Source organism: Palaemon carinicauda, chromosome 39 (assembly GCF_036898095.1).
Source record: "Palaemon carinicauda isolate YSFRI2023 chromosome 39, ASM3689809v2, whole genome shotgun sequence".
Taxonomy (NCBI): Eukaryota; Metazoa; Arthropoda; class Malacostraca; order Decapoda; family Palaemonidae; genus Palaemon; species Palaemon carinicauda.
The window spans coordinates 53879048-53894047 of NC_090763.1; the positions used below are offsets into that span (position 1 = coordinate 53879048).

Here is a 15000-nt window from a genome sequence, read left to right on the forward strand (position 1 = left end):
ACGCTGGCCTTTTACGACCCAAGCTTGTATGACCATTAGTATCTTGATAAATATGGAGTGGGCTTAGTCATGCGTCTTTTGGGAGACTTCTTCATTTGACTGACTTTGTCTGGTTTGAATGTTTCAACTGCATTATACTTTGCTACGAGTGTCGGTTTAGTTAAGATATTGCTGTCCGAGACATCGAGTGTTAGGGAGGTTATTTCATGAGATCTGGAAAGCAAGATAAGACGAGTTTGGGACGAGAGTAACATTATTATTATTATTATTATTATTATTATTATTATTATTATTATTATTATTATTATTATTATTATTATTATTACTAGTTAAGCTACAACTTCTTCTACTAAAGCTTTTCCCGCTATGCAGGGTCGCTATTTCTTGAAAGCCGTTTCCAATTTCTTCTGTCTCCGATGTCCTCCACTTTGAGATCATTCTCCTCCATATCTGCTGTTACACACCCCATCCACCTTCTCTTTGGTCTCCCCCTCCTCCTCCTACCTGGAACATCCATCTCCAACAACCTCCTCCCAACATACTCCTGGTCTCTCCTCATTACGTGCCCAAACCAGTGTAGTCTCTTTTCTTGGATTTTGTTTAACACCTCTGTAATCTTTGTAGTTCCCCTTACCAAGTCATTCCTAACCTTATCTAGTCTCGTTATCCCAGCCATCCATCTTTGCATTTTCATCTCTGCAACATCCATTTTTTTCTCAAAGATCTTTTTCATGGGCCAAGTCTCTGCACCATATGTCATAGCAGGTCTCACTAGTTTTATGTACCTTGCCCTTTAAAATCAAGTTTATCCTTCGATCACACAACTCTCCAGACACTCTTTTCCAATTATTCCATCCAGCTTGAATTCTACTGTTCACTTCCATTTGGAGTTCTGCTGTTTCCTCCACATATGACCCTGGTTACTTGAATTTTTTTTTTCTGTCTTCTTTACTATTTCCCCAGCAATTGGTTCTGTGGGTTGCACTACATATACTCTGTTTTTGTTCTCCAATTCCTATGCTATAACCCTAGATGGAAAAGCAGGATGGTATATGCCTAAGGACTCCAACAGGGAAAAAATAGCCCAGTGAGGAGAGGTAATAAGGAAATAAACTACAAAAGAAGTAAAATATTTATGAAGATACAAGAGAAACATGAAAGAGCAGGATGCTGTAAGCCCAAGGACTCTAACAGGGAAAAAATAGCCCAGTGAGGAGAGGAAATAAGGAAATAAACTACAGAAGAAGTAAAATATTTATGAAGATACAAGAAAAACATGGAAGATCAGGCATTAAAAGAACAAGAACTGTACCTTAGAATGATTTATAGTTGAGGCTGATGTTTTTGCCAAGTAATTGTTACATTGTTAAAACTAAGATAAAAATCTTTGAGTTACGATGGCATCTCGTGTGTGGTTCATCACAGATTATGGCTGGCTTAGAAAATAGCGAAGGAAAATCATACAGATTTTCAAGTTTGTTATAATTGAGGAATAGTTCATCTAAAAAAAAAAACATGACCTGTTTAAGAGAGAGAGAGAGAGAGAGAGAGAGAGAGAGAGAGAGAGGAGAGAGAGAGAGAGAGAGAGAGAGAGAGAGATCTTATACTTTTATTTACTCAACATGGAAAGTTACAATGATTTGGGTGTCTGAAATAATTTTCAGTCTATCCATTTGCTCTTGGGTAGAGCGAATTAGTTCAAACTTTTAGAGAGTTTTTATGATCTTATCAACTTTAGTCTTGAATTCGTTTACCGTGTTACTGTTCAGGACATCCGCTGGAAGTCTGTTCCATGTATTTTCTATTTCATATATACAGAAATTACCACGCCGAGAGAGAGAGAGAGAGAGGGAGAGAGAGAGAGAGAGAGAGAGAGAGAGAGAGAGAGAGAGAGAGAGAGAGAGAGAGAGAGAGAGAGAGAGAGAGAGAGAGACTGTTCAGGACATCCGCTGGAAGTTTGTTCCATGTATTTTCTATTTTGTATATACAGAAATTGCCACACTGAGAGAGAGAGAGAGAGAGAGAGAGAGAGAGAGAGAGAGAGAGAGAGAGAGAGAGAGAGACTGTTCAGGACATCCGCTGGAAGTTTGTCCATGTATTTTTCTATTTTTGTATATACAGAAATTGCCACACTGAGAGAGAGAGAGAGAGAGAGAGAGAGAGAGAGAGAGAGAGAGAGAGAGGAGAGAGAGAGAAAGAGCAAAGCAACGTCCGCCTTATGTAGCGAGATGGTAGCACGAACCGCATACTAAAACACCTGCCGGACCTGGCCATAAACACACCGCCGCTCAAGGCTGCTGCAAACTCTAGATAACAGAATCTTCTTCTTCTTAATTTCTCTCTCGGGATGCTCAGATATTTTACGAACGACGTGAGAGGCTGCGTGGCACGGCGTACGAAGGCTTAGGCCGAGTTGTCATCGTAAAAGGGAATCCTTCGCGCTCATCAAAGACTGTTACTAAGGTTCAAATTGATCGGGTTTGTTTATAGGATGTACGCCCCTGAAGGCTAACATGGCGGAGGCATGTCTTTGGCAAAATCAGCCGGTTTTTCGCTCGTGACTTCTGCGAGGGGTTTTACATGGTGCCAGGTGTAGTGGTTGTATATCCGTGTGTATGTTTTGGATAATATCTGTCTAAACATACACCCACACACACACACACGCGCGGTCATACATCCGAGATAAATGATAGTATTCCGATAATACATTATTACCGTATAAACACGTACATGATCCACGGTACCAGCTTTCTTTGAAAGAATTGTTCAATTAAGAAAGATTATCTTTTTTTTTTGAAGAATTGCTTAGCCAATCGATGGCCAATATCTCATTGGCGCCAGTGTTATGTTAAAAATCCGCCAATCAGCTTTTCTGGAGATTAGTATTGATACTAATAGCCATCGTGACGCCTTCAAGATTCAAACTCTTACCATAGCAAATACTAAAACCAATTCTAAAAAGTTATTAGAGTTTTAAAAAGACAGAGCCAAGTAGCTCTCATCAGGGGTCCACACAAGTCCCTTCAGCAACTACATATGATAGTAATAATAGTAATGATAATAGTTTTAGATTACCAATAGTAATAGTAATAATACTTTTTGATTGCTTGGCTTAACATAGCCCGTTTAGAGAAGGTAGATGTGACTGTTGATTATTTTCCCTGGGCCCCTCTTTAAAAGTTTAATTAAAGACAACTCATGATTGGCAGAGGCAAGGGGCTGTGACATTGCCCTACACTGACCATTTTATACATATAGTCAGCACCCAGGCAAGGACCTGGAATGGTCAGGCAATGGCTGCTGACGAATTAGCAGGTTGACCTATAGGCCCCCCCCAAACATCCTCATTCTTAGTTGACAAGGATAGTAAGGCTGCAGACACTAAAGAAACTATCGAGCCTGAGCGTGACTCGAACCCCAGTCCGGTGATCGCCAGGTAGGGATGTTTCAAATAGGCCACCTAAGAAACTTGTTTCATAAATCTTGTTCTCTCTCTCTCTCTCTCTCTCTCTCTCTCTCTCTCTCTCTCTCTCTCTCTCTCTCTCCATTACAAAACAACCAAACTACAACCTACAACAGGTAAAATAGGAAAGATTTTATCAAGGTTATACTGCTCAGTTTATTTCTTTTAATTTTAGCTAAGTTTATTATAATTCATAAAAGTAAAAGGTTTTAGTATTGTCACAACTGACCAAATGAAATGAGAAATTTCCTCAAGGTCAGCTCTCCAAAGGTTTGAACCTTATACCCAAACACAATCTCGGAAGATTTAGAATAAATATTTGTTTTGTGATAGTATTTTCCAGTAAAGCGATGATATATACGCTACAATAATTGATTGAAAGTCACGGGGTTATAAGAAACACCATTTTATTCGTAAACTGTCTTCTTCACATTAGCAACTGAATGATTTAAAGACTGATAATGGCTAGAAAGATTTTCTGAATACCTGAATGTCTCTCCATTACTCCGCCTGTCTGTCAGTCTATCCGATGATGGTGACAGTTATGGAGAGGATAATAGTAATGATAGTGGTGATAAAGTAATGAAGGTATTTTGTTGTGATATTGTGAGTAATCACAGCCATAAAGTTGGTGAGAAAGAAATCCTCTTCTTCAACTCTTTCTTCTATTTTACGGTTAATCCTCTTTATTCCTCTTTAAATCCTTATTAGTGTACTCCAACCCGTCAAATGTGACGGCTAAATATTCAAGATAGATATGCACACGCACCACACAGATCAACGATTTTTCACCCCTTCCGTCTTTCTTAACTACCACACACGGCAGTTTGGGCAATTTGTGGGAGATTGTGCTATCCTAGAGGTTGCCTCTCAGCGTGACAGGAGCCATATATATATATATATAATATATATAGATATATATATATATTATATATATATATATATATATATAATATACTATATATATATACAGATATATATATATATTATATATATATACTATATATATATATATAATATATATAATATATATATTTATATATATATATATATATATATATATTATATATATATAACCAGAGGTCTTTATTATATGGGGAAGATAGCTCCTTTCTGATTCCTCTTCATATGTTTTTACAAAATAATCATCCTCGTTAACCTTTCTTACAGATTCATTTTTCCCTCCTTACGCATCATTTCATTTACTCTTCACATTCTCTTTATTCATTATCGTCTCCTAATACTCCTCCTTCCCTTTGTATTCTTCAACATCGTATCTTTACTATATTCTCATTCTTGATAATGTTTTTAGCATTTTTTTTCTAACTTTCTCTTTATCCCCACGTTTCTTCTCATTTGCCTTCTTCTCTACTATTCCTCTTCTATTTTTTATCATGCCTTACAGCATTTCATCATTCCTGTTTACCTACTATCACTCCAATTTCTTCATTCTTCTTCTGTTCTTACGTTCTCCTTTATGCTCTTCTTTTTCCTTATTCCGACCATTCCTTCTCCCCCTCCTCTTTCTCCTTCACTACATATTTTCCTCCTCTATCCCCAGCGAATACACAATCGTGATAACCTCCAGTTGTCAATTACTGATCCAACTGATACTGAAGCAGCATGAAGCTACACCACTTGAGGGTTGTTGTGGCCTGATTGGTAACGTCTCTGTCTAGTGTTTGCCAGACAGGGGTTCGAGTCCTGCTATGACCCGTTAGTGCAATTAGTGTCTGCAACCTTACAATCCTTGTGAGCTAAGGTTGGGGGGTTTTGGGGGGGCCTATAGCCCTCCCTGGTCCTTGCTTGGCTGGAGAGGAGGCTTGGGCGCTGATCATATATATGGTCAGTCTCTGGGGCATTGTCCTGATTGCTAGGGCAATGTCACTATCCCTGGCCTCTGTCATTCATGATGGACCTTAAAACTTTTAAACAGATCGTATTTGCCAAATTGTCTTCAACTATTGGTGTCACCTCTCTCTCTCTCTCTCTCTCTCTCTCTCTCTCTCTCTCTCTCTCTCTCTCTCTCTCTCTCTCTCTCTCTACTAGCTACTCTTTAACAATTGTTTTGATTTGTACTGCTATTTGTGCTTCACTTTTATTTATGATCTTGTAAAATGTCAACAAAACGCAAAGAACGGTGTTCAACTGACTCAATTTAAGAACCCTCCAGAAATTATAACTTTTCATGGACCAATGAGTGTATTTTCAAGGAAGTTTTTATCCTAAATACATTTATGATAAAAGCACAGTTATTCGAAAATTTCCGTCAGAATCAAACGAATTTCTTCAGTTGATCAATAACTTCATTTATTGTTCATTTCCGTTTGATACGGCGCAATATACCCTCAGATAACTTAAATTTCCAGAATAGCGTTTTCGAAATCTCTTTGAACACCAGGCAAGAAGTCTTGTTTATTTTGAAGTTATTTGCGTCTGTTGATAATGCTAAATAAATTTCACGATTGGAATATAAGGAAGAAAGGGCGGGGATTTTCAGACTTATGAGTCTATCATCATCATCATCATCATCATCCTTCCTACGCCTATTGACGCAAAGAGCCTTTGTTAGATTTTGCCAGTCGTCTCTATCTTGAGATTTTGATTCAACATTTCTCCATTCACCATCTACTTCGCAGTTCATATTCCTCACGCCATGTAGGTCTGGGTATTCTAACTCTTCCAGTGCCCTGTGGAGCCCAGCTGAACGTTTGATGAACTAATCTCTCTTGGGAGTGCCAAGAACAGGACCAAACCATCTTCATTTATCCCTCATTATGATCTCATCCACATATGGCACTCGAGTAATCTCTCCTATAGTTTCATGTTTAATCCTGTCCTGCCATTTAACTCATATCGAAATCACAGATGCGAAATTGTATTTGTCAATGATTTTATAATATGGAAAAACTATACAACTGTAGCTAATGTAGTTGTTTGACATTGCTCATCTCATCTATATTTACAATTTGCGACAAGGGAAATTGATGCCTTATATTCAGCTTAATGACAGAGGGGTGAAAACTCTTGTGGTTTATTCTTCGAAGGCAGTGTTGTTTTTTCTTCTTCTTTTTCTTTGATCAACTTTTGTTGAGATTTCATTGTATACTATGCAATTCAGTAGAAAAATGATGAGAGAGAGAGAGAGAGAGAGAGAGAGAGAGAGAGAGAGAGAGAGAGAGAGAGAGAGAGAGAGACTTCTAATGAGTAGTCAGGTATTAATTACACAAACATTTCGAGCCATTTTAATAAGACTTTTTTTTTATTGAGATTTCTTGGTAGTTTTTGGCTGCATTTTGTTTGCTCATTTTTTCCCTTTTCATGAAATTCCTCAACTTGAAACTTTTGATAGAATATAATTCAAGTCTATGATATTCTTTCTCGTACTGTTAGTATCAGCTAAAAGAGTATGCAAGTTACAGGCTGCCTCATACCAAGTGGGGTTCAACCTTAAATGTGATTTGATTTCACTTGCGACGGGCCGAGAGAGGGTTGTGAACTCAAAGGCAGGATGCAATCAACTGAGTTGTTTATTAAGGAACACTCTCCTTTATATACAAAACCTCAAGGCAACAGGACATAACCTGTTCGAGAGACAGACAATATTACAGAGCAAAACCGGAGACATGATCATTCAGGTTCTTTTTAGTGCGAGGGAAGAGCGCAGATACAAGCATAATATATACAAAATAATTATGTACAATTGTGTGACACACGGTTGGTACACACTTAATGAATAAAACTGTTCTGTCATTCATCTCATTCCTCTTATGTTTTGCTCTTCAACAATAAGAAAAACTCTCAGCTATGTCCAGCTAGAGCCTTGAAATATTCCTGGAAGAAATCTAAGAAAAATATAAGACTTGATGAGAAATCAGTTGTTTGTTGTACTGTATTTTTGCCCCAGATTCGTAAAATTACGAATTGAAAGTTTTGTTTAAAAAAGGCGTCTATGATAAATATTGCAATGATTTGCTCAGACTAGATCAATCAGAAGCCAGTCATCACAACTACTGTAGTTTTATTATATATATGCTGTATTTTTCTTTTGCACCAGGGAATGTATAATTTGCAGTTGTAGCTGGTGTGTTTCTATTACAGCTGTTTTTTTTAATACTACTGTCTCTCTATTGTTGACCTGTATTCGCAAACTGAAAATGTTCAAATGTAGCTTAAGAATTCTTATATTTCTACCAATGTTATTAACGATTTCTTTATGCATTTTCCTAGTAGATTCGTTAACTTTTTTTTTATCTTTTTATTTAAAAAGTTGAATTACATTTTTTTGTAATCACAATATTTCCAGTATGATTACAGTCAATAGCATTTTTATATAAACATAAACCATCTGAACTAACAATTTATAAAATTACACATCTTAATTTTGATTTTTAGTTACTCAAAAACAATAATTTATGTACTTTTTATGAACATTCTTTAACTGATGGGTTTTAACTTTTGTTGATAAAAACGCACAATACAGTTACAGTACTTACATAGTTGTTCCCTGCTTCAGATGTGCCTTTGTCATAAATCCACAAAATTATAAATTTCTAGCTTTTATTAATCATAGCATCGAATAAAGCAACTTGCATCTTAAAGTGAAACTTTATAATCTGCATTTTTCTCCTGTAACCGTATAATTATATATTTCAAATACAACTCATTAGGATACACAAACTATTTTTCTTTTTAAACACGCCTATAAAAGGTTTAAATATCGTATACAAATCCACTTTTTCGTGCTGTAAATTCCATCTGGTCTTTCTGCTTTTTATTTTTTTATTTTTTTTTTTATTTTTTTTTTTTTTTGTATGGAGGAAAAAGTATGGGAGTTTTCTCCAAAACTTGACTCATCACTCCGTAAAAAACTTCTCTGCGTGACACCGAGTCATATGGCCTACAACAGGTCACGTGACTGATGAGTGGAAAAAAATGTGCTTTACATAAACCTTCCCTTTTTATAAACTGAGATTTCTCAAGTGTCGTAATATCGTGACAAACCGAACGAAAGCTATACACGCACGCACGCGTGATTTTCCGAGAAACAATTTGATTTTTTTAATGCTTTTTTTTGTTGTTGAAACATGAAATCCAACAGCTGTGGGTAAGCATACATAGGCATGTAATCATAAGATTTTCATTTCAGCTTAATTCGTCTTTTTTTTTTTTTTTTTTTTTTTTTTGGCAAAAGGTATATTATCACCAAAAGTGAAATTGTGTAGTTATATGCAGTCAATATACTATTTATGGTTTGTACCTAATGTTTGGGGATTCAGTGTTATGAAGCTTCATCTGTGGTGGATAACGGGGGAGGGTGGGCTGTGGCACCCTAGCAGTACCAGCCGAACTTGGTTGAGTCCCTTGTCAGGCTGGGAGGAACGTAGAGAGGAGAGGTCACCCCTTTTCTGTTTCATTTGTTTGATGTCGGCTACCCCCTAAAATTGGGGGAAGTGCCTTGGTATATGTATGTATGTATATTTGTATTCCTATATTTCAAAATGAATTACGTTCATGGCTCATGCAATTAAGGAAAACTTACATAATCTAAGTTTGAATAAACATATGTAATCAATTATCATACATTAGATACGACTGATGATTGATATCTGTCAGGAAGGTGTTATAAAAACATAAAAATTCTATAGACTCTGTTTGAAAACGACGCCAAGAAAAAAAACTACGAAGCCCAAAGGAATTAGATTTTGAATCATGAATTCAATCTGTTGATTATTTCTTTTTAATCGTGGCGTAAGAAATTACATAGACAAAGGACCACGCAGAGTCGGAACTAAAACACGTGTATCCATTTCTTAAATAACAGTGTACCTTTGAAATTACAAGGACGTAGATGGGCCAAGGTTTCATGGATTCTATTTTCTATTTTTTGCTGAATTCAAATTAGGTAGATTTCAAATCAAGCATCACGTCATGGAATGTTACTGAACCCGTTCATTAATTTCGAAAGTGATGTTGCACCTTCTCTAAACTGATGAAAACTGTAAATGTTTTGGTTTTCTCATTCGCTCTTGTAAAAATGAAGGACAATTCATCCATGGTTTTCTTAGAAAACTGAAAGTGCTAAAGCAAATTGACATTTTTCAGAGAAAATCTGATATATAAATAACGACTAAAATCACAGGGGATTACTTAAAACCGAACCGGCAAAGAACAACTCCGAATGTTATGACAAGCTCTGAACAAGCGAATCGAAAATGGAAACCTTGTTCAGGTAAACTTTATCCCTTTGTCTGTCAAAATTAGGCAAATAAAGAATGTATATTTTTTTTCTCCAGTGTAAAGTACCTTGCAATCGTGATGCACTTGAGTGTTTGATAGGAAAGGAATGACGTCAAGGTTGTGGTACTTTCATCTTTCCAGATGATTAAAAAATTAGGTCAGATTTGTGAATATTGGTCAGACTAACGCTTTCTTCTGTCTCCATGTTTGCTTGCCTGTCTTTTAAGAGATCCTGGAAGTTGGTCAAACTAAAGAATGTGAGTTAAACTTACGACTTTCTCTCTCCTCTCTCTCTCTCTCTCTCTCTCTCTCTCTCTCTCTCTCTCTCTCTCTCTCTCAGCTCCTCCAGGTAATTAAAAAAGTAGCACGTTCTTAGGGATATTAGTTAGATCAAAGCGTATCTCCCCTCAACTCTCTCTCTCTCTCTCTCTCTCCTCTCTCTCTCTCTGGATTCTAAATGGAGATTTTAAGGAATGTCAATCTCTCTCTCTGTCTGTCTGTCTGTCTGTCTCTCTCTCTCTCTCTCTCTCTCTCTCTCTCTCTCTCTCTCCTCCTCTCTCTCTCTCTCTGCATTCTAAATGGAGGTTTTAAGGAATATCAGTAGAATCTCTCTCTCTCTCTCTCTCTCTCTCTCTCTCTCTCTCTCTCTCATCCAAATCTGAAGATTGTAAAATTTCATAGGAAATGAATCAACATTGATCTATTTAGAAGTTCTCCTCTCGCTTTGCACAATGAAGAATACCATTGGCTCTGGATTCCTTTAATAATCTTTTAGAAAGTATGAAATGGATAAGTGTAAATGAAATATACTATTTAAGATACATTATCTCCGAGAGAGATAACATATCTTATTATAGATTGCTTATCCTGAAGGCTGGAATTCAAAGATAAGAAAGATACAGTAATTGATATTTTGCATATCTTTTGTCGTGGTTCTTTTGATTTCTTACGTAGCAGAAAACTTAATAGATATATTAAACAAATAACAATAACATATATGTAAGCTGGTTAGTGTTTGTTAGTATTTTGTTATACTGATATGTAAGGAAAATATTTTTGAACAGAAGAATGAATCTTTCTCTCTCTCTCTCTCTCTCTCTCTCTCCTCTCTCCTCTCTCTCTCTCCCCTCTCTCTCTCTCTCTCTCACACACACACAATCTGGCTATATTATCAATAAAATCTCTTCCAACATCAATCAATTGGAAAAGTAATTTGATTCGCCATTATATTAAATACAAAATCATGCAGAAAACATATTGCTTGAAAGAGTTTTTGGAATAACAATCAGATTCGCAATGGGGTACCAAACTATCCATCCAATAGAGAGAGAGAGAGAGAGAGAGAGGAGAGAGAGAGAGAGAGAGAGAGAGAGAGAGAGAGAACTTGGTTCTCATAAAAAATAATTTTAACGCTTTCTGGGCTTGTGATTCTGTGTGTGAGAGAGAGAGAGAGAGAGAGAGAGAGAGAGAGGAGAGAGAGAGAGAGAGAGAGAGAGAGAGAGAGAGAGAGAACTTGATTCTCATAGAAAAATAATTCTTACGCTTTTCGGGCTTGTGATTGTGAGAGAGAGAGAGAGAGAGAGAAGAGAGAGAGAGAGAGAGAGAGAGAGAGAGAGAGAGAGAGAGATCTGAAACTCAGGTTTATGAGCTAAAATGAATGTAAGGGAAATTGAAACGCATATGCGTGCGCGCGAGCAAGCATACGCAAACTTGTATGATAATACTTGAGATCAGCTTGCATTGCAGTTAACAAGTAACGGTTGTTGAGAATATTTGCATTTACATTACTTGTCATATGTTTCTTTTATTTTCCCTTGTGCACCTTGGCTGAGAAGGCTTAGGTATTCCCATGGATACATGTTTACTTGAGAGAGAGAGAGAGAGAGAGAGAGAGAGAGAGAGAGAGAGAGAGAGAGAGAGAGAGAGAGAGAGAGAGAGAACTTGGTTCTCATAAAAAATAATTTTTACGCTTTCCGGGCTTGTGATTCTGTGTGAGAGAGAGAGAGAGAGAGAGAGAGAGAGAGAGAGAGAGAGAGAGAGAGGAGAGGGAGAGAGAGAGAGAGAGAAAGAATTTTATTCTCATAAAAAAAATAATTCTTATGCTTTTCGGGCTTGTGATTGTGTGTTTGTGTGTGTGTGTGTGTGTGTGTGTGTGAGAGAGAGAGAGAGAGAGAGAGAGAGAGATGAGAGAGAGGAGAGGAGAGAGAGAGAGAGAGAGAGAGAGAGAACTTGATTCTCATAAAAAAGTAATTCTTACGCTTTTCGGGCTTGTGATTGTGTGGTGTGTGTGTGTGTGTGTGTGTGTGTGAGAGAGAGAGAGAGAGAGCGAGAGAGAGAGAGAGAGAGAGAGAGAGAGAGAGAGAGAGAGAACTTGATTCTCATAAAAAAGTAATTCTTACGCTTTTCGGGCTTGTGATTGTGTGTGGTGTGTGTGTGTGTGTGTGTGTGTGTGAGAGAGAGAGAGAGAGAGAGAGAGAGGAGAGAGAGAGAGAGAGAGAGAGAGATTTATTCTAAAAAAAAATCATTATAATATGAATTTGCCATTTTGAAATTTCACCATCTGAATTTAAGGATTCTATTATTCATATTGTTTTAAATGCACGACATTAATTTGCTCATATTCTAGCCACACCAGCCTCTTTCTAAAACCTGACCTTTGGAACAAGAATAACTAAAAAATTTGTACAATCTTCTTCAATCTTAAGTTTTTTTTCGTAAAATGTTCTCTGGCAATATATTTGCGATGTAATGAAAGTCTACCACATGATGATAACGGAAGCAAACCTTCTTTTTTATTCGTATATTTTTCACTATTCTAATTCTACATTTTACATTAAAGTTATATTAAAAACTAAATATAACAATTCAAATAGATTTTTCGAATTGAGCCCAAAATTGGAAAATTTAAATGTTTTCGAATTGGTAGTGATGAATGGTTTCCAGATATTTAATGTTAAAGTTTTCTCTGATCTCCCCCTAACTTCATCAAACAATTTTTAATAGCTGTGTTAATTTCTTACTTACAGAAGGAGACAGAAAGAGATTAACGAACGTAAATGCCACATACCATTCATGTGTATTCAGTCTCCACACTTCAGTTCCTTAAAGGAGAATTGACTCAGCAATTCTTTCATACACTCCCACCTTGCCTTTCATAGAAAATATAAGTCTCATCCTAATCTCTTTTACATAACTTATCGAGCATAGAAGAAGAAGAAGAAGGAGAAGAAGAATAAGAAGAAGACGAAAAGGACAAACAAGTCCAGATTATGACGTTGCTGCCTCTCTTAGAGAAGAAGAAGAAGAAGAAGAAGAAGAAGAAGAAGATGAAGAATAAGAAAAAGAAGACGAAAAGGACAAACAAGTCCAGATTATGATGTTGCTGCCTCTCATAGAGAAGAAGAAGAAGAAGAAGAAGAAGAAGAAGAAGATGATGATGATAATGATGACGAAAAATACAACAAGTCCAAATTATATAGGCTAGTTCCTGCTTATCTTAAAGAAGAAGAAGAAGAAGAAGAAGAAGAAGAAGAAAAGGACAAACCAGTCCAGATTATGACGTTGCTGCCTCTCTTAGAGAAGATGAAGATGATGATGATGACGAAAAATACAAGTCCAAATTACATAGGCTAGTTCCTGCTTATCTTAAAGAAGAAGAAGAAGAAGAAGAAGAAGAAGAAAAGGACAAACCAGTCCAGATTATGACGTTGCTGCCTCTCATAGAGAAGAAGAAGAAGAAGAAGAAGAAGAAGAAGAAGAAGAAGAAGTGATGATGATAATGATGACGAAAAATACAACAAGTCCAAATTATATAGGCTAGTTCCTGCTTATCTTAAAGAAGAAGAAGAAGAAGAAGAAGAAGAAGAAAAGGACAAACCAGTCCAGATTATGACGTTGCTGCCTCTCATAGAGAAGAAGAAGAAGAAGAAGAAGAAGAAGAAGAAGAAGAAAAGGATAAACCAGTCCTTAGAGAAGATGAAGATGATGATGATGACGAAAAATACAAGTCCAAATTACATAGGCTAGTTCCTGCTTATCTTAAAGAAGAAGAAGAAGAAGAAGAAGAAGAAGGAGGAGGAGGAGGAGAAAGAAGAAGAAGAAGAAAAAAGAAGATGACGAAAAATACAACAAGTCCAAATTATATAGGCTAGTTCCTGCTTATCTTAAAGGAGAAGAAGAAGAAGAAGAAGAAGAAGAAAGAAGAAGAAGAAGAAAGAAGAAGAAGATGACGAAAAATACAACAAGTCCAAATTATATAGGATAGTTCCTGCTTATCTTAAAAAAGAAGAAGAAGAAAAAGATGACGAAAAATACAAGTCCAAATTATATAGGCTAGTTCCTGCTTATCTTAAAGAAGAAGAAGAAGAAGAAGAAGAAGAACAACAACAACAACAACAACAACAACAACAACAATAACAACAACAAGGGATGTTTCGTGAACGATAATTGGAAACTGGCCAGCATCCCAACTGCATCCGAGTGTACCAAAGAATATGAAATAGATCTATGAATATTGAGTCATCAAACCAGACACTGGGGCCGAGGAGGCCAATTAGGGACTAGTTGCAACTAGGAGAAATCCCAGCAATTGCCCTGGGAAGTAAAAGTATAAAAAAAAGAGGTTGGGCAGCTCGAAGTAAAAAAAAGGTATGTGAGAATGGAGGTAAAGTAGAAGGCTGTAAATTGAGTATGGTTAGGTTTATTCGTTTTCGTGTCCTATTAGATGGTCCCTAATTTCCCATTGTTTGTTTATAAGCATCTGGATATGTGGGAAATCTCCTCTATAGCCTCTTTGGAGAAATTTATGGACGGAGGAAGAAAAAGGAAAACTTCGGGAAGTTTACTCGAATTTTACTTCAATTCTTTTTTTTTATATGTGCCATCTCTGGTTTAACTTCATTTGAATACATAAATTAATTATAAATTTCTTTCTTTTCTTATTTAGTTCCTTATTTACTTTCCCTTCATTGAAACAGAATTCATATGCCTAATGCTGGAACACATCACAAAATATTACCTCAAAGAAATTACAAGAAAACTCTTCCCCTAGAATGTATCAGAATAGATATTCTTATCCATATAATTCTAATGTTTCTACGATTAATTGTAATAAAATTATAGTATTTAGAATTCTCGTTTTTCATAAACTTTCTGACTACTACTACTACTACTACTACTACTACTACTACTACTACTACTACTTCCTCTCTTCTGCTTTTGAATCACCTATCAGAAAGTTGCTTGGTAAAGATCTAATAGACAGGCCATGAAAATTAAAAATAAATTTATGCAAGCTG

The 15000-nt window shown here is 36.4% G+C and overlaps 1 protein-coding gene across 1 annotated transcript in view; it reads left to right on the plus strand.

Moving 5' to 3' along the window:
- The first annotated feature begins 14360 nt into the window (after window positions 1–14360).
- The window catches only part of LOC137631406 (golgin subfamily A member 6-like protein 22), a 10978-nt gene continuing 10338 nt past the window's right edge, over window positions 14361–15000 (plus strand). The window contains exon 1 of the mRNA XM_068363173.1: window positions 14361–14366. Within this exon, the coding sequence (XP_068219274.1) occupies window positions 14361–14366 (6 nt within the window). The remainder of the gene's footprint in view (window positions 14367–15000) is intronic.